This window comes from Saccharomycopsis crataegensis (assembly GCF_037102585.1).
Source record: "Saccharomycopsis crataegensis DNA, jcf7180000000084, whole genome shotgun sequence".
NCBI classification, from domain to species: Eukaryota; Fungi; Ascomycota; class Saccharomycetes; order Ascoideales; family Saccharomycopsidaceae; genus Saccharomycopsis; species Saccharomycopsis crataegensis.
In genome coordinates this window covers 1403899-1423509 of record NW_027043829.1, presented here as the reverse complement: position 1 = coordinate 1423509, position 19611 = coordinate 1403899, and the positions used below count along the sequence as shown (strand labels likewise).

Sequence of the window (19611 nt, the reverse complement as noted above, 5' to 3'; positions counted from 1 at the left end):
TGCAGCCTAAAATGCTGAGCCAAAGTAAATAGATATTTAACAAATAGCAGACATTATAAATTCATAATAACCCAGCCCAAGCCCTCACATGTCAGACTCATTCTCACCCCCAACTGTATCATCTAATGTTGGTTAGCTCGCAGCTACTCAAATGACCCAACAATAATGGAGCCCAACATACATAGTTATTAATCTTTTTATATTTTGAATATAAATTATGAATTTCTATACGAATAAATTACTATTGCACTTTCAATTACTACTAAACTAGTTAAAATGATCGATTTTAAGAGAGTATAAAGTTTTAAAGGTTACCCGGCCAAACAGTAATGCCATAATATATAATGCAGAAAAGCTCACAAGTAAATCTGCTCTTGGTGGCCAAGTTGGTAAGGCATCGGACTGTAAAGTTCCTGCATAAATCCGCAGATCGGGTGTTCGAATCACCCCCAAGAGAATAATCTCATTTTTTTGTTGAAAGATATTTTTTTCAGAGTTGTTCAAAGATGTGAATGGTGAAATCCCCAATCTCTGTCTAATTTTTTTTTTTTCACACTAGATGGCAAACTATACGAATAAAATGTTTTTTTTTTCTCTTTATCTTTGGCTCATGTGAATTGTTCATTGATCGCTGTGCAAGATATCATGCTGTCAATGCATTCATGTTAAATGTTTTCACTTGTTATCAAACCGGTCTGTACCAAAGAGTGCTCTTGTACTATAATCAATCTTCCATAAAACGTACATGATCTAACTGTGAATTATTGATAGCCAACCCAAATGCTCTCTTTTTATTATATAATTGTGATTTAAAAAGCTCCCCCTCCCCTTTTTTTTTTTTTTCCTTGGATAGTGATTGTCCTAACAAGATGTCATACAAGGATTTCAATATGATTGATCGTTTGAAAAAATAAGTTTTTATTGAAGTAAAACTTTATACTAATGCAATAAGTAGAGAGAGATGTGTGAATGAATAATGATACAGAAATTTTTTTAGACCTGGATTGATAACCCTATTCAATAATGAGAAATAAAATAGTTGAAAAGCAAAATAATAATTGAAAAAAAAATACTAACATAGAATAAGCACGTAAAAATTTAATTGGAGGGCAATAAAACGGATCAAAGGCAAAGTTGCAAAATTTCATCACATTCAAAAACTGGTGAACTAACAAGTGATATTATGAGTACTATGTTTTAGTGAAAGTTCACCTCCTGTCTTCCTCTGTTCAATGCTATATGATTGTCCTTTTTTCCTTCTTTCTTGATAAATGGTCATTGAATCATCTGTAAGGAGCGTCAGCATCCAAACAGTATTGAATTTCTTGCTCCCACTTGTCACCATTTTCCAACAACTTTTCTTTGTTGTACAACAATTCTTCTCTAGTTTGAGTAGTGTATTCTGTGTTTGGAGTTTCAACAATTGCATCGACTGGACAACTTTCTTGACAGTAACCACAGTATATACATTTGGTCATGTCGATATCGTATTTATATGTTCTTCTTGAACCATCAGCTCTTTCTTCGGCTTCAATGGTGATTGCTTGGGCAGGACAGATAGCTTCACACAATTTACAGGCAATACATCTTTCTTCACCGCTTGGATATCTTCTTAAAGCGTGTTCACCTCTAAATCTTGGGGACATTGGACCCTTTTCGTATGGATAGTAAATGGTATATGGGGCTCTGAAATACATTTCAAGACATATGTACATCCCTCTAAACATTTCAGCCAATAAGAAGAACTTGGTAGCCTTATCCAAGGCACTTTCGCTGCCTTCTTCCCATGTCTTTGGTCTGGTTTGTCTGAAATCTGAAGGCCAAGTACTTTCCAATGTACCACCGGTAGGCAAAGTAGCGGTACCAGCAAAAGGCTTGGAGCTCTTGATTGAAGAAGAGATCAATCTCTTTTGAAGTATTTGAGAGGTTGATCTGGCTAAAAATCTGTTGAACATGGTTGATGATTCAGATAACTAGTAATAGACGACTACCAACAAACCTTTGGAAATACAATCCATCAAGTAAGACTAAAAAAAAAAAAATAATCCCCCAACCCAATTTTTCCTAAATTATTAAAGCGCAGCCTCTGATAGGTTGACTGTCCCTGGGGGCAGTTTTTCCCCTTGGAGAGAGCAACAGCACACGCTCATAACAAATATTTTTCTATGGTAGTGCATTTAGCAATATATTTTTGCTTGGTTCCTACTCCAAAGGTGCTTTCTCATCCTCGGCCAATTGATCTAATTTACAGCAGTCGAGGAATCTTTGTGGTTTTAGAAAAGATTGTTAGTGTACCATACACAACAGGTCTTTTCCCTTTGTACCACTCTCCCTTCACTGGGCCCTCTCAGTTCAGATCTTGGATAGATGTCACCCTACTGCAACACGTGAAATATGCTTCCCTAAATCTTTTGTCAACTATCACACACAGGGGAGTAATAAACACACAAGCTATCCTCTCTGGAAGTTCTTAAAAATAGTACCTTGTTATACTATTCAAGTGTTGTAAAATGATTAATTTCAGAAAAATTTGTGTCAATTATATTCAAGACAAACGATGAAACAAGTTCGTTGTTATGACGCCATTTGTCTGTATTTCTAACTAAAATGGAAGAATTATATTGAATCATTATTATAGGCTTCGCTTTGAATCATTATATCATGGAGCAAAGGACATAAGGATCTTCGAAGAAGCCAAAAACAAAAAAAAAGAAAAGAAAAAGAGGTTGGTAAATGTAATATAATGCCATAAAATATATAGAAGTACGTCCCCCGAGGTGGATAAAAAGAACAACGTATATTATTATTTCTATACACCATATAATCTCGTAATACACACAAATATATCCCCATAACAGGAGCACATTTAGATTATATTGATGAATAAAAAATAAAAAAAAGAAGATGGAAAGAAGAAGGAGTAAGAAATTTCAGAATTTTTTGAAAATTTTAATAGGTTTTTGGAGAAACATGTTACCCGGATCAGAAGCATTCAAGTTTCAGCGCAAGACATTATTAGTATATTATTATCGCCAGAAGATGAGGCAGACGACTCGAGGTAAGGGAAGACCAGATATTCACAATTATCCACGAGCGGAATACCGATAAAAACCAAAGAATCCGATTCCTTTTTTTCTTTTTTTCTTTTTTTCTCGTTTTCCCTCCCACAAATGTCTCCCTCTGATTTTTATTACATTGACTCAAACAGATTTTATGAACCTTCGAGACCTTCTCCTAAACAAAATCTCATTGAATTATATGGGTTGAATAGCCTTGCACTATCTGTTGCTCGTACAAACCCAGATGGAACTAAAGGGGTGAAACTTAGAAAATCTTACAAGTCCCATATTTCTGATTTACCAGGGAAGCACACGATAATTGACACAGAGAAGGATATCAGCCCGGTAGTGTTTAGGCCAGTATATGAGAATGACGCCAACGATACCAGCAAAACAGAAATCAAAACCCTTGACATGAACTTCCTTTTGGATAAGCTACGGTTTGATAGAACTCCGGACTCAGGGATTCCTAATTTTGATGTTGCCAATTTGGCGGTTAGCGACTCAAGTACCTTGAAGAACGGAGGTATTTCTAACGGTGATAGCGAAGGTAAGAAAAGAAAGAAGAAAAGTACAGGAAATGATGAAGATTCTAAACGTCGCAGAGTAGCTACTACTCCTTCGACTAGCTGATGAATTTTCCAGTATTTAGGGATATTATGTTTATGTTATGAGCTTACGATTGATTGTTTTGGTTTTAAGGCATAGAAATTTGAAGTTTCTGATTGCTATTATTTGTTTTTAGTATATTATAGGTATTTTTGGATGATATTTTTTTCTTCTTCTTTTCTTTTGTCCAAAATGATCAGATTTGTTTTATTCGGGTTGCGCACCATTTGTGCCTCTTAGTTGTAAATAGTAGGTTACTGACAGGCTAGTAATGAAAAACTACTATGGATTGGAGTTGATAAATATAAGAAACACACTGAATATATAGAAGAATCATAAAAGAGGAGGTGATCTCGATCCACCCACCATATTGGTGTAAGGGTAGGGGAATACACTCAGACACAATTGGTAAATAATACCTTGGAGGAAGATCATCATGATTGCTATTAAATGGTAAAAAACCATCATTTCGACTGTTGATCCTCTATCTTCTCAGTAGCAATAATCCTACCATCTTTCTCTAGTTAGTCATCTGTGCCATACTTTTGCCGAGAGTATGGTGTCGGTGCAGTAGGGTAAAAAAAATCAAGCTCATTACGCAAATTTTTTTTTTTTTATACCGTCTTGCTTCACTAGATGATGCAAGTAGCGGATTGAAAAGCTGGAGCTTTCCAACGTTGAACCAACCCCACAAAACGATTTCAAGAAATTCGTCGAGGATATTTAGCTGAAACCACCGTACGGATTTTACCTTTTGGTGTGCGCATTGTTTTAATTCACCACTGCTCCTTTTTTCAAATAGCTTTCCTCGGAAAAGAACCCTTGAAGAAAGCAATTACAAAAAAAGCTCAACAACCAAGAACACTCTCATACTAAAAGATGGCGACTAATTCAATCAAATTAATTTCCAGTGATATTCATCGCGGGTTAGCCGATTCCGTGGCTGCTAGACTTGGCCTTGATCTTTGTAAGGTGGACATAAAGAGAGAGTCTAGTGGTGAGGTGATGTTTTCCATTGCCGAGTCCGTTAGAGATGAGGATATCTACATTATCTCTCAGATCTCTTGTGGTGATGTCAATGACAGATTGATCGAATTACTTATAATGGTAAATGCGTGTAAAACAGCCTCGGCAAGAAACATTACCGCAGTGATTCCAAACTTCCCATACGCTAGACAAGATAGAAAAGATAAAAGCAGAGCTCCAATATCTGCTAAATTAGTTGCTGATATGTTGACCACTGCTGGGGTTAACCATATTATTACTATGGACTTGCATGCTGCGCAAATCCAGGGGTTCTTTGACGTTCCTGCCGATAATCTTTACGCCGAGCCAAGCGTTCTTAGATATATCAAGGAAAAGATCGATTACAAGAACGCCATTTTGGTTTCTCCAGATGCCGGTGGTGCCAAAAGAGCTGCGTCTTTGGCCGACCGTTTGGACTTGAACTTTGCGTTGATCCACAAAGAAAGAGCTGTTGCTAATGAAGTCAGCCGAATGTTACTTGTCGGGGATGTGACTGATAAAATCTGTATTATAGTGGATGATATGGCTGATACCTGTGGTACTTTGGCCAAAGCCGCTGATATTTTATTAGAGCATAATGCAAAGCAAGTGATTGCTATTGTCACCCATGGTATTTTATCAGGTAATGCCATCAAGAATATCAATGGTAGTAAGTTACACAGAGTTGTGTGTACCAATACCGTTCCATTCGAAGACAAGTTGAAGATTTGTCCAAAGTTGGATACCATTGATATTAGTGGTGTATTGGCTGAAGCTATTAGAAGATTGCATAATGGTGAAAGTGTTTCTTATTTGTTTAGACATTCTCCTTTATGATTTTCCCCCCTGTTCTTTTTATCATAAATAAAAAAACGCTTTTGATTTTCTGCTCGCAATTCTTTTTTCTTAACATGGTTATTTAGTCACTGCTTTTAATTTCTTCCTCTTTTTTTTTTTTCTTTAATTTTTTTTTTTTATTCATCTTTACTTTGTCTTTTCCATCGTCAATTATATTTAAGTATATAACGAAAAAGGGAGAGTTTTTCGGCATATTTAGATAACTTTAAAAAAACTCCTCAAACTCCAAATAAAACTCAGAAGCAAAAAAAAAAAAAAATTTACAGTCACTGGCGCTTTTTCATATTCAAACATTAGAACAATAAACTTATTCTCGATGTAATCCGTTAAATAGTTTGCTGCCTTTAATTGGAATATCAGCTAACCACATCTATTAGAAACTTAAAACATAATAAGACATAACAAGAAGCATAGAAAACAAATACCATCAAACCGGATCACCAAAAAAAAAAAGGCTAAACATATCAATGTTACCTCCTCAAGAGTGTTTATCTTCATTAATCAAGCTCGAGATTGAACTTGCCTTGTTTGATACTGTTGCAGATTGTGGTGTACTTGGGGAAATTTTAGGCTTGGTGTCACCAAGGTTGGCAGCTTGCGAGGACCATGAAATTAGATTTTGGTGAGCATGGGAAGTCGCGGGCACCAGATTAACACCATAAGGCGTGGAATAATAACGAGAGCTATATGGAACAGATGCATGATGATGATGTTGAGGATGGGAATGATGATACTGAGAAGCATTAGAAGTTGGCATCAAATTTGGAGGCTGTCCAAGGTAAGGTTGAGCAGCTTGATCTCTCTGAGGATAATAAGAAGAATGGTGAAATTTCAGGGAAAAAGAGCCCATCGTATGATTCTGTGATATTCCCACCCCTGGGACTCTTTGTCTTTCTTTTGACTTAGTCTTAATATCCAACGTCTCATAAATTTGGGCCATCGATAATTGAACATACTTGATTAATCTTGTCAAATAATTATCAATCGCGTTGTTGTTGTTTTGAATGAATTGATTATTTCCAAAATTCAAAAAATTTAGCCAGCTGATAAAAATGATTTCAATATTTTTCAAATAGAAATAGAGAATTACATCGTCATCTGAATCAACTAAACCATCAATGATTAAATTACGATCGGTATTGACAGTGTTATTGCTTTTGGCAATAATTTCTGCTGGATTGACATTATCTGAGCCCAAAACGTCATCGTTTTTAAGATCAGACCCCATTTCACGAATTAAGTAGACGATTGATTCGAGAATTGGAGAATTGACAATTTTTTCGATTGAAGCTTTAAACGTTTCTTGAGTGTTTACCTTTTCGGTCTCATCATTTTCACCAACAGTATTCAGCTCCCTAGAAGTCTGAGATATGCCACCGTCAAGGCCACTAGCGTTGTTATTTTCTTTTGTTCCAACATCATTTTCACTTTTCGCAATCGTACTTTTCTTCAAACTGTAAAAAACCTTGATCAAAATTAGGAAATCCTCAATCAACAAGTTGACAAAGTTTTTTGGTAGTTTCAAGAAATACTTGAGAAATACCAAGCTGTTATTTGACATTGATCCTGCATTCAAATTTAAAAAATTCATCATCAAATCTTCCGGAGAATTGAGGTTAAAAGTACGAAATCCTTCATTGACCAAATTTTGGGGACTCAAAGAGTTGATTAAGTACCCAATAAACAATAATGGCAAAGACGCCAAACCCAAATTGTTGTTAATTATCACATTATCACAAAATTTTTTGGAATTACCAATTACAAACTTGGTGATTTTGGAAACAACATCATTGATATTCACTTCTCTCATGATATCATGAATCAAATCTGAAAAGCCATTGAATGAAGAGTTGAAAGTCATGTCATTAACGTAAGGCCCAATACCGTATGCACCATTAGAAAAACTCGCACTTCCATGCAAATGGGAGCCTGTTGATGACAAATTTCCGATGGGGTTCATATAGGATTGCTGGAATTTGTCCTTCATGGCTTCATCATCCATTTCATTCCATTGGATGAAATCAGAATTACTAAAGGTGAACTCTTTGATGGTGATATACAATAAATTCCAATAAATTTCATGGTTTGGGATAATAATATAATCAATAAGTAAGTCCTGAATAAGTTTATTCTCACAATTAATTAGCACTTTTTTCTTGAGGATGATGATCAAATTACAAATATTGATTAAGTCTTGGTTGATATTGCTGTTAACTAGCATATTGGAGAAATTATTGACATTGAACAAATAATTCGAGTTGGAATTGATAGTGGTATTATTGACAATATTCAAGTTAGGCTCATTTGGTGAATGAACTCCGTGTGACTTGGAACCAAACGTTGAAACATTCCGTAAATAGGAAACTAAGGATGCACTTGGTGCTTGTGCCAGATAGGGCGATTCCATAAATAAAGAATATTCGGTATTATTAGCATTATCAGGAGCAGTTGTGGAGCCTGTAGAAAAGGTCTTTGATGAAGTCGAAAATTGTTGGTAGTTGGAATTGACATTCAACGACTTATTTGCCATGATAATTGCATTATGTAGAGAATTTCGATTATTGTTGTATAAATTTGCTTCGTTGAGACGAATTGATTGTAATTCATTAGATAGTCCCATTATGATACAATTTTCTCTAAGAGTCAAATTCTTGAACGTGTTTGCTGGGAAAACCGAATTAGTCAAAGAATTGATGTCACTAGAACCAGAAATCAAGTTTCTCAACAAACTAGGTGATTTAGATAAATTATTAAGAGCATCTTTCAATGTTTCGTTGGCAATAAAATCGATCAGCTTTTTATTGAAATCGATATTTCCTGGTTTACTGGTTTTTATTTGTGCTTCAGTTGACATGAAATGATAATCATTATTTGTTGGTAAGATTTTTTTGAGAAAAATTGAATGAATTTTTGGTGATGATTTTCCAAAATTCAAAGAATATGTCGAAAGTAGATTATATGCGTACCAATAATTGAACAATTCACGGCCTACTGAGTTAAGTAAATTAGGATTGACTTCTTGTGACAACAATTCAGGGGGGATGGGTAGCCCATGTGATTTGTAGTAGTTGATGGTACTAAGAGAAATGCTTCCATGATAAGATTTTGTCTGTTTTAAGGTGGTATAATACTCAGAAATCAAATTATAAATGACCTCATTTAAACACTGAAAAATTGTATGTATGGACACAGAAACAGCGGCAACTCTTGAAGGTAAGACCTGGTTATTGCCCTTGAAATAATATAATTCCTGAAGATAGTTGAAGGAAATGTAGCCTAGGATAGTGAGGGGTTCAATAATTTCTTCTGGTCTACTCATTTTTGGCAATATTAGAGACCAACAAGTGTTGAAAAGCTTCAAACAATCATTAAATTGACCAAATTCAGCAGCACCAAATGCTAATACTGCGTAAAATAAGGCGGAACTGAAAACTGTACCACTTTGGTTGCTATTTGGATGACGGCTTTCAATAGTGGAAAGGGTTAAAATCTTGTTTAGATTTAGAATAACGGGGAACTTGATGTTTGAAATAGTACCCCAAATAAGAAGATAGTTTGAAATTTTGGAGCTGCAAATAACCGGTCTCAAATTGCTGTTCCCAATAGCATTTTCACGATTGGCAAGGATCAATTTCCCGTCAACCAAATCAAGATTGGCAAATTTTTTAGACAAAGCAAGTAAAAGAATGAGGTTTCTTTCTGACAAAGAGTAAAAATTGGAACTGATGATGTTGCTTGAAGTTATAGATTCATTAGCATCGGCTTTTGGTGAATCCTCAGTAGTCTCCTGATTCGATTGCATTGTAGACTGTGGGTTTCCAAAATTTGCAGGCTCGGGTGTATTATCTTGTGAAGTCGAAGCAATACTTGTTGTTGCTGAATGCTGATTAGGTGCCGACTGAGCAGTAGCCCCTGCATTGCCATTTAAAATAGTAGTATTGACGCCGGTTGATAAGGTAGTTTGGACTAGCCTCCCAGGATTTTGCTCATTGTGAACGGTTCTTAAGTGGCGTTGCAAAAGATCTCTTCGGACAAACTTCGCAAAACAGATTGTACAACCAAACGGTTTCTCATTTGTATGTGATCGTTCATGACGAGACTTGTGTTCTGACCGTGAGAAAGATTTAGCACAAAAGGAACAGATGTAACGACGTGTTGGCGGCATTTTCTGTTCTTCCTTCTCTTCCTTCTCCTTCATAAATTCATCTCAGCTGTCAAAATCATTGGAGATCGCGCCGTGCTTTTATACATTCGATGGTGGGGCAACCGAGACAGTACCCCGCAGGGCCCCCACCACTGGCACCCGGTGGTACTCCTATTATTTATTTTATTTAGTAAAAGGGCCCATTAACATCCAATATCCGAAACTATAAGGCCCCCGAACAATATATAGATAGAATAGATGAGCTAAATATAATAGCTATGAACATCACACCATCTGCTTATCATCACCGGGCCAGGTCTCCTTCATGTGTACCCTGTCGGCTCCCGCAATTATTCAAGCCAGTTGTACACCGGTGTGATTGCTGGTACCGTGTGACTGAGTGGTGCTTGGGTGTGGGATCGCCTGCCCCGCGGTGTACGGAGGTGGGAACGTCATTTTATGACATACATAGGGATGAAGCTACGAGGCTCTTCAGTTACATAGGTTGCCCTCTTGATAATATTATACCATAAGAGCCGGTGCTATACCTGTTGATTCGCTGCTATTAGCAACTGCATGCGAGAATGAGCGATCATTGATACGTTTGTGGAGAGCTTTTCTCTATTATAACATTTTGCTAAAAATTTCTGACTACTGTAAATATATCCAGATTCTGTAAGAACTACTTACTTAATCAAATACCTAGTTTATTTCAATCTAATAATGTTGCCGCGGAATTCAACTTTAAACTACATAGTTCATTGATATGTAAAATATATTTTAAATGATGAAGATTTTGAAAGCCCTTTACAAGGCTTCCAATTGCATATATGATCTACTATACAACGACATCGTGTCTGCATCTTCTATAACTGGAAGATCATCAACAGTACTGCGAATAATATCCAAAACCTCATCGACGCTATTTGCAAATTGAATATCTTTCAAGACGTCCAATCTTCTAAGAAAAGCATTTGGAGGAGGCAGAATCAGAGTTTCATACGCCAAATTTGGTCCACATACCCACAGAACAACCCCTCGCCTCACAAACTTTTGAATCGTCTCGTTCAAAATTTGTGATGCTGAGCTATCAATAGAAGCCATGTTACTTATGTCTATGACAATAGCAGATATACAATTGTTAAGTTCACCATTAATACGCATCATTTTCAGACGAATGGCCTCGGCGTTGGTAAAAGTTAATGGCTCAGGGATTCTCACTATTAGAATATCAAATTTATCAACTTCAACAACATTGGTTTCAATTCTAGACTTCCCGCTATGCTTGATGACTCGAAGAAGCGAGTACCCACACCCAACAGTTATTCCCAATTCAAGTGATGAAAAAAGTGTAGCAAATATTGTAATAAAAAATGTCACTAGTTCATTATAACCTCTGGCCCTCCAATGAAACATAAGATTAGAAGGAGCTTCTTCAAGTAAAGATACTCCAATAACCGTGGAAATGACAGATAACAAACATTTAGGCAAGTGATAAATGAGTGATAGCATATGAATGGTCACAATTAATGTAACGATCCCCATGATTGCACCACTAAAAGTAGTCTTAGCTCCAGATAACGCATTGATTTTTGATCTCCCATAACCCCCAAAGGATGGTAGTGCTCCAAAAAAACATCCGCATATATTAATCATTCCAAGGGCAAACAACTCCCTATCTGGTGATACCTCAAGATCGAGTTGCGTGCTCAAGGATTTCAGGGCAGTAGTGCTTTCGAAAAATCCAAGAATTGCTGTCATATAGCCTGCCCCAATTAGAGTTCTCAAGAATTGTTCACCATGATAGTCCTCGAATCTGTTAAACGGATTCTCAAGATTGAATCCAATGGCTTTGATCTCTCCGAGAACCTCAATCCCATAAACCTTATCAATCTGTAAGAAGCATGATAATGAAGTCGTCACTACCACCGTGAATAGAATCTCAGGGAAGAAAATTGAGAAAGCTCTGTATTTTGCAAGAGAAGGTTTATTATTCACATACCTCTTCAAGATTCTAGATCCAATGATGACAGAAAATGTGACCACGCTAATAATAACGGTTGGATAATGCGCATTTTCTATGTTGTTCCATAAAAATCTCACCTTCGCAACTGGTGAGTGCTCATGTCCTGGCAATTTACTGAAAATGGCCAGGAGTTTCAATTCTTCAATCAAACCATTGATAATCATTACCACCCCCACTGCCGAGATAAATCCATTTAATAAAGCCCCATTCAAAACATTCTCTAAAAACCCAAACTTTAGCAATCCTGCTCCCAATAAAGCACCACCGCTTACTGCAGATATAATCACTACTAAATCATTACCAGTTATTCCATTTTCACCTTCATGTTTCAAGATTGGCTCCACAGCTTGTCCCACTACTAACGAAATCGCACCCTCAGGACCAACTATCATTTGAGGAACAGTACCGAAGATACTGTACACAATTGGTGGAATAATCAAAGCATATAAACCACAAACAGTGGGGACATGGGCCAAAGAAGTGGCATAACTCAAAGATAAAGGTATTTGAAATGACGCAAGAGAAATTCCAGCGATCAAGTCTCCTAAGAAATCAGAAACTGTATAAAATGGTAACCAAGAAACCAAGGGCACATAATATGATATCTTATCTCTAATTGTTTTTTTTGGAAGTTTTATTTGCTCTTCAATAATATTGTGTCGTTGTTTATTATTGCTTGTCCCCAGATTGATTGATCCATAATTATAGCCTCTGCTATATTTAAGATTAGATTCTGGCAAAGCTTTAGGGTTTCTTGGGTGTCTAGTGCCTAAGTTTAATAAAGAACTGGTTTCACTTTTCAGCTCACTCACTCCAATATTGACTGAGCTAGACAATGCAGAAGCCACAGGTGATCCCGTAAAAAGTTGCTTGGGGCTTGCAAACCTTTTGGGAGATTTGGGATCGGAACGAGAAAGATTTAGCTGATGGAAAGTCGGTTCATTGTAACCTGAAGATTCCTTATTTAAAGGGATAGTACCACTAACGGAGATTAATTTCGGAGTAGAAGGAGCAGAGTAAGATACACCTGGAAAACTATGTTCATGGCCGCCACAATATGTGGTCTCAGCATGTTGAAACTGAAGCTGTGTAGGCGACCTCAAAGAATCTTGACCGACTAGCCTGGGTGATTCTGGAAGCATGCTAGTATTGTTGGAGGGTTTTTTAGGTATAGGCGATCGCATCGGTGTATGATTATTGGACCTAGTGAAATGAGTAGGAGAGGAGAGAACAGGAGGTGTGGATGAAAGACGGGGCAATTTTTGATATAGACTATCATTTCCCTGCTGCTGTTGCTTTGGTAGAGGTGACGATGGTGACGATGACGCAGAACGTGAAGTTGATGACAACGTCATGTCTTGATCATTATCCATAGTTATGACGGACCAACCCAGATTTTTTTATTTATTTTTAGATTAAAGAGAGTTTTCAGTGATATAAGGGATATTATTGACATGCAACGTTGGGTACCAATTTTTTTTTACAATGTCATCACGGTTTTGTGTATGTATGAGGGCTAATTTTTTCTCCGAGGTTACAGGCCTCCGATGAATAAAGGACACACGGGTTTCGGTTGATAAAGACAATTTTTTCGTCTCCACTATGCAATGAAGGATGGTTTCAAACGACTATCTAATACGGCTGTAAAATATTTTGAAGATAACAGATCGTATTACCATTGGATAATCATAACACAGTGATTGGCCCAAAACGAAAAAAAAATCTTATCGCGCTGAGTAATCAGTTATTACGAGGTGCGCAAAGCATAATTGTGCTTGCAACATGAAGAGCTTTTGGTGATGAATTTCTACAAACAATAACAGACTGGTGCCGAATGCTAACTATATATTTCAGATACTTGCTGTCAAGAAGCCACACCACTGCAATATAACTTGTAGATACTTCTAGGGGAAAATGAATAAATTGTATCTTTGGCAGTATCTATTTTTATTTGTGTCGTCGACGACCTCCATGCGCAGTGCCTTATAACTCAGTGTGTTTGTGGACTACAATTCCGTAGCAAAACTAACGCATGAAATATTCCTATCTCATCTTAATGGGTAAACCACACAAAATAATAATAAATATTACTATACTAATAATAACAATAATAACAATAATAACAATAATAACAATAATAACAATAATAACAAGAAGAAGAACACGGGTTACCCACACCTTGAAAAGAGTTTTTCTTCTTCTTTTTTGCTCCCAGATATAATTTTTGTACTCACTAATTATTTTTGAAAAACTTTTAATCTTTTTTTCTTTTTTTCATATTTTTTTCTCACCTTCTTCAAATCCTGTTACAACCAAAAGCGAATTATTAATAACAAAAAAAAAAAATGTTTGAAACATCTGATAGGTTCTTCAATACTCCTATTAATACTATTCTTGGTAAGGAAATACCATCCAAAAAGGAAATTATAATGAATGATAGCACATGTCCTAAAAAATCTAATAGCTGGATTAGGTTTTTGGATTCTGTATTAGGAGAGGAAAGTAGTCCTATCATGCTTTCAAAATCCAACCCCAACAACTGCACAGCAAGAGAATTTCCATCTGATTCAGGAGGATTCAATAGGATTCACGATCATTTGTTTAATTATACACAAAATTTGCCAGCATGGTCTTCAAATATCCCAATGAACCATGTATTAGAATATGCTACTCCTAATGGGTTTCTTTCTTCATCACCAGGTTGCTCAATTTATTGTGGTCAACATCATTTGAACTATATGCTACAAACTGGAAACCTTGCAGCACGAGGACAGCCATATCAAGCTTTTTCTCCAGAAATTCCAATCCTAGCGGAAAAAAATGAAAGCTATTTAAATGAAGTTAGCCTCACCCGAAGATTTATTCCCGAGTGCTCTTCAGCTGTTTCCAGAAACAAAAAAAGGCCGGGTGCATTGCAATATAGTGAATCATATTTCAACATACAATCTCCTCCAATGAGCACGCAATCCATGGAGTTTCATAATCAAAGCCAGCAATTGAATTACAGAACTCTCTTGGATAAAGATATAGATTACGATTGGAACCTTATTATTGCTAGAATCACCGATAATAATGAGCAGCAGGCATCGATCTTTTTACAACAAAAATTGAAACAATCAAATCCAGAGATTCGCAAGAAAATTTATGAAGCCATTTTCAAGAAATCTTTTTTATTGCTGATCAATAAATTTGGGAACTTTTTAGTACAGAGAGCTTTAGAGTACGGTACAGTTGAGCAGAATTCGGAAATTACCAGTAAAATCATTGGTAACGTAATTCAATTATCAACTGATCCATATGGATGCCACGTTATTCAAAAGGCTTTAGATTATACCAATGAATTTATCAAAGATAAAATTGTCGAAGAAATTTCATTAGATATTGGTAATACTTTCTCACACCGGCATGCCTGTCATGTCTGGCAAAAGATTATTGAAATTAGTTGGGACAGAAATTCATCAAATATGATTGACGTTGTGCTATTGTTTAACAAAGAATTTAAAGGAAAGTGGGGTGAAGTATGTACAACACCATCGGGTAGTTTGGTCGTGCAGTCAATTCTAGAAACTTTTGGCGATAGTCAAAAGAAGCTGGAATGTGTTGATGAAATCATCCAAAATTTAAATGCTATTTGCTGCAACCAATGGGGCAATTGGGTCATCAAACATTTGCTAGAGTTTTGTGATGAAGGTCACAAAGCCACTGTGATTAATAAAATAATTGGAAATGCCATCAACTTCAGCTTTGATCAATATGGTGCAACAGTTATCGAAACTATGTTTAAGGTTAGTGATGAGTCGGTCATTCAGAGATATTTAGATGCTGTCTGTATTAAGGTTGAAGGAAAAGCTAGAGTTGCATTGGTGGATATTTCCTCCAACATCTATGGAAGCTTTATAATTCAGTTTATTTTGAAGAAAGGTCTTCCTGGACACAAACAGGAAATTATACAATACTTGAAAAGGCATATGGTTTTTTTAAGAAGTTCCAAATGGGGATCCCAGTGTGTCTGGTTAATCAATCAGACTGAAAATTCTTGAAACTATTTTCTGGTTTAGGCTGGCTTTTTCATTTCTGGGCCTTCTTTTGCTCTTCCACAAGAAGTTCTCTGCGGCCATTACTTTTAACAGTTTAATGACTAACTACAGTAGTAACGCATTAGAAAAAAAAAAGACGAAATGCATTATTTATAATATATATATATAATTAGAACATTAATTACTATTGTCAAACACAATAACCGGTACCCATAGATAATTTTTTTTTTTTTGCAAGAAGCGTGTTAAAAAAAAAAGAAAAAAGAAAGATATTTTAGAAAGGAATAAATCTATAATTTTATGAGGTTTAGCAAGTAGAGAAATAAGAAAAATATTAAGGAGAGAAATGAGCAATACAATCAGTAGAAGGAAAAAGAATCCCATGAAAAAAAAAAAAGAAAAAAGAAAAGGAGGTTTGTAAACATTAAGCACACTAGAAAATAGTCACTAATCATCCCATGCGTTATTCAAGAGCGACTGGTTTGGTAGAATATCTGATGATGAATGTGAATTGCTGATATGGCTACTAGGCAATGGCAAAGAAAAGGAATTATCATCACCGTCCTCATCATCATAATTATTATCATCGTGATTGGCAACTTCATATTCAGAACCGACAGTTTCTTTTACTGAATTGTGGTTTGCAACCAGCGGCTCAAATGATCCACCTGAATCTAGGGGCGTATCGTCCTTATTATCTTCATTAGTGATTTTCTTGTATTCAGTTAAGGTATGGGTTGACCTGTTGTCATTCGAGTTATGACGACTTCCTAATTCTGAGCCAAACGATTTGTGAGAAAGTGGGGAAATCAAATTCTGAGAAGCTGCGCTCATTGAAATCGGAGAAAACATGTCATTATGAATAGTTATGGCGTCTCTTGTATTGATGAGTTGTTGTTTCACCCGAGGGTTTTTTGAAGAGATTTTGGTATAGAAGGGATTTTCGTTTGGATTTGGAGAAGGAATTGCGTGTGGTTGGGGTGACGATAGCATTGAAGAAGATCCTAGGTCATCAATTCTCAAATTCTTGGTGTTGTTGTATAATTCTGTAGATCTCAATCCATTATTGTCATCATCATCATCTTCTTCGATCATTGATTCCGTTTCAGTTTCTTCACCAAAAGGATCGGGACAGTCCACGAGCAATTCATCCATTCCGCCTCCAGTCCAACCTTTTCTGGCAATATTCTCATGAATCTCAAACTCTGCTTTTGCAACAGTGCAACAATCCCTTATGATTCTATCATTGCTATCCTGTATCAATTTGGACAATGAGTCGTAATAGTTATACTTTAAAGAATCAATAGAATCAATTTGACTATTTATCCGTTTGAGCGTTTCTTTATAAGTGACCAAGTTTCTCTTTTTTGATTTTGAAATTTTATAGCTGACACTTTCCAAATTCTTCAAACTTCTAACTTGTGATTTTAGCTGTTCGTTGAAAATCACATCGTTGCGCACGGTTCTTTTCTTGAAACATTTGATAACAGACCCCACAGGGCTTTTAAAATTCTTGTCAATCGCCGAAGACAATACTTGTTGATGATTGGATATGAGGAAAAATAGACCAGAGCACGCCATTAGATTGTTAGATTGTGAGTCGCTACCTTTGAGACGAGCCAAATTCTCCAAGGCCATGCCAAACTCCGAAGCTGCGGATGACACAGTCGACAACGCGTTCGAATATTTTTGGGAGGCGGTATGCAACAGATTAAGGGCCTCCTCATACTCTACCCTGTCTTTGCTTGATATAATAGTCGGCAAATCAAGAATGGAGGGCGTTAGAGATATATCGGTTCCGATAGTTGATGTGGAAAGTCTCCGTTTATCCAAACTTCTTGCGGATGCTTGCTTTCCATAAGGGAAGTTCACAGAACTATCAGGTCTCAGAGTAATGCTTTTTTGACCATCAAGCGAATTATTTCTCTGATGGCTTGACCCAGATACAAATTTGTAAAACTCTGAAAGATGAGGGGCTCTGAAAGAGATTGACGACTTTCTGGTATGAGTATCATTCGCACCTGCACCTTGAGAGTGAGTGGGTGATGATGACATTTTTAAAAATTATACTGTTTTCTTCTCAATCCTTCTTTTTAATTAAAAGAATAAATAAATATAGACACTTCCAGGATTCTTTGAGATGGATGTCAAATTGCACTCTTTCTTTCCTGCAGCAAGAAGTGAAAACACAACAATCTCTGTAAAAATCTTTGATGAGTTTATCAATTTGGGGGGATTTATCACCCAGGGCACCATAACCTTTAAGTTTACTACTTACTACTTTTATTTAACCATAGGAACCAGGTTTGCTATAGCTACATATAACTATCGCCTCCAAAGAATAAGGATTAAACAGATAATATGAAGCTTATAATTGAAAATATTTTAACAACCATCTAACACAACAGACATGAGTTGGTGATTCTGTTTATCAGCAGTATCACTTTCAGCACGTGATGAGATTCCTTTTTTTTTTTTTTTGGTTCATTTATTTTACACATTCAGATTACACACAACCATCACTCTTTAACAAGATAGGGAAGCAGTGGCACCACCTCATACTAACAAGAAAGCAAGGCTTTAATAATAGTTAAACAAGACAATTTTCAAAGATGAGTTACAAAAATATATTATTAATGGGCAAAAGTGGCTCAGGGAAATCCTCCATGAGAAACATGATATTTTCCAACTACTCTGCAATTGATACACGAAGACTAGGGGCAACCATCGATGTGGAACGTACCCAAATTCGTTTATTAAATAACTTAAATTTGTCTTTGATGGATTGTGGTGGACAAGACTCTTATATGTTAAATTATATTAAAGCAGGAAGCACTAAATTGAATAATGCAGAATTGTTGATTTATGTGTTTGATATCGAAGGAACCCAGCCCAAGGACTTTGAAATCTTTAATTTGATTTTAAATACATTGAAGAACCTTAGTCCAAGGTGCAAGATCTTTTTGTTGGTACATAAAATGGACTTGGTGAATGAGGAGGAAAGAGAGAAAGTCTTTCTTGACTTTTATGTTGGTGTCAAGAGTTCGAGTAATCTCAAGTTCTTCCTTGACCAAAATAACGTTCAATGTGCGCAAACTTCTATCTGGGATGAATCGCTTTATAAAGCATGGTCTCAGATTGTGGGGTCACTAATTCCAGAAACTCAGGCGTTGCAAAAACATTTGAAGAATTTGGGTAATATTGTTAGTGCGGAATTTATCATGATTTTTGAAACTTCGACTTTCTTGAAAATCGCCACCCATCCAAATAGTCTACCAAAAGATGAACAGGCTGATTTGGACTCAATCACCCAAAGAGTGTCGGGTATCATCAAGAACTATAAGAAGTCTGTTGAAAAAATTTCTGCGAGATTCAGATCATTGACCTTGTATGCAAATTCAAAGAGCATCTATTTAGATAACTTAACAGACAATATGGTGATAATGATTGTCATTCCTGATAGTAAAATAGAAAAGGACATCAATAAGCTGACGACCGTGAAAATCTCAGAAGAAAAATATGTCCAGGATGTGATAAAGAGGGCTAGAAAGACTTTTGAGAAGTTGGATTTTAGCGGGAAAAAATAAACCAATTTACAGGCTTATTTTCTATATTATATTTCTACATAAAGTTTCATTTTGTTTTTGTTAATTCGTTTAATTATGAATAAATACCGATTTATTGATTCATTGGAGGTGAGGGGAGGAAATCGGTAGTTTTTGAATATAAATTGCTTCATTCTGGTTAAAAGATTGTGACGGAAAACTAAAACAGGTAATCAAAATAACAAACAAACAAAGGGGGAACAAAAAAAAAAAAGAAGTAAAGCATAGGTAAAAGTTTAAAAATAGTAAAGATCATCTAAAGAATTTT

The 19611-nt window shown here is 36.1% G+C and overlaps 8 protein-coding genes across 8 annotated transcripts; 4 read left to right on the top strand and 4 right to left on the bottom strand. All coding sequences in view use genetic code 12, as the record gives it.

The window, feature by feature from the left end:
• Positions 1–1283: 1283 nt before the first annotated feature.
• DASC09_036420 (NuoI/complex I 23 kDa subunit family protein) lies at positions 1284–1955 on the bottom strand (the record flags this gene model as incomplete). Its single annotated transcript, XM_064997241.1, has 1 exon — positions 1284–1955. The coding sequence occupies one exon, from the start codon at positions 1953–1955 to the stop codon at positions 1284–1286; it is 672 nt and encodes a 223-aa protein (XP_064853313.1).
• A 1215-nt stretch (positions 1956–3170) lies between these two features.
• ROX3 (Rox3p) lies at positions 3171–3692 on the top strand (the record flags this gene model as incomplete). The annotated part of the gene is made up of 1 exon (XM_064997240.1): positions 3171–3692. One exon carries the CDS (start codon positions 3171–3173, stop codon positions 3690–3692), a length of 522 nt encoding a protein of 173 aa, XP_064853312.1.
• Positions 3693–4547: 855 nt separating this feature from the next.
• PRS3 (ribose phosphate diphosphokinase subunit PRS3) lies at positions 4548–5510 on the top strand (the record flags this gene model as incomplete). Its single annotated transcript, XM_064997239.1, has 1 exon — positions 4548–5510. The coding sequence occupies one exon, from the start codon at positions 4548–4550 to the stop codon at positions 5508–5510; it is 963 nt and encodes a 320-aa protein (XP_064853311.1).
• Positions 5511–6009: 499 nt separating this feature from the next.
• Positions 6010–9696, bottom strand: DASC09_036390 (C2H2-type zinc finger protein; the record flags this gene model as incomplete). The annotated part of the gene is made up of 1 exon (XM_064997238.1): positions 6010–9696. The coding sequence occupies one exon, from the start codon at positions 9694–9696 to the stop codon at positions 6010–6012; it is 3687 nt and encodes a 1228-aa protein (XP_064853310.1).
• Positions 9697–10482: 786 nt separating this feature from the next.
• On the bottom strand, positions 10483–13074 carry DASC09_036380 (uncharacterized protein; the record flags this gene model as incomplete). Its single annotated transcript, XM_064997237.1, has 1 exon — positions 10483–13074. The coding sequence occupies one exon, from the start codon at positions 13072–13074 to the stop codon at positions 10483–10485; it is 2592 nt and encodes an 863-aa protein (XP_064853309.1).
• A 972-nt stretch (positions 13075–14046) lies between these two features.
• On the top strand, positions 14047–15741 carry DASC09_036370 (uncharacterized protein; the record flags this gene model as incomplete). The annotated part of the gene is made up of 1 exon (XM_064997236.1): positions 14047–15741. One exon carries the CDS (start codon positions 14047–14049, stop codon positions 15739–15741), a length of 1695 nt encoding a protein of 564 aa, XP_064853308.1.
• A 444-nt stretch (positions 15742–16185) lies between these two features.
• Positions 16186–17793, bottom strand: IVY1 (Ivy1p; the record flags this gene model as incomplete). Its single annotated transcript, XM_064997235.1, has 1 exon — positions 16186–17793. The coding sequence occupies one exon, from the start codon at positions 17791–17793 to the stop codon at positions 16186–16188; it is 1608 nt and encodes a 535-aa protein (XP_064853307.1).
• Positions 17794–18350: 557 nt separating this feature from the next.
• GTR1 (Rag GTPase GTR1) lies at positions 18351–19325 on the top strand (the record flags this gene model as incomplete). Its single annotated transcript, XM_064997234.1, has 1 exon — positions 18351–19325. One exon carries the CDS (start codon positions 18351–18353, stop codon positions 19323–19325), a length of 975 nt encoding a protein of 324 aa, XP_064853306.1.
• Positions 19326–19611: the final 286 nt, after the last annotated feature.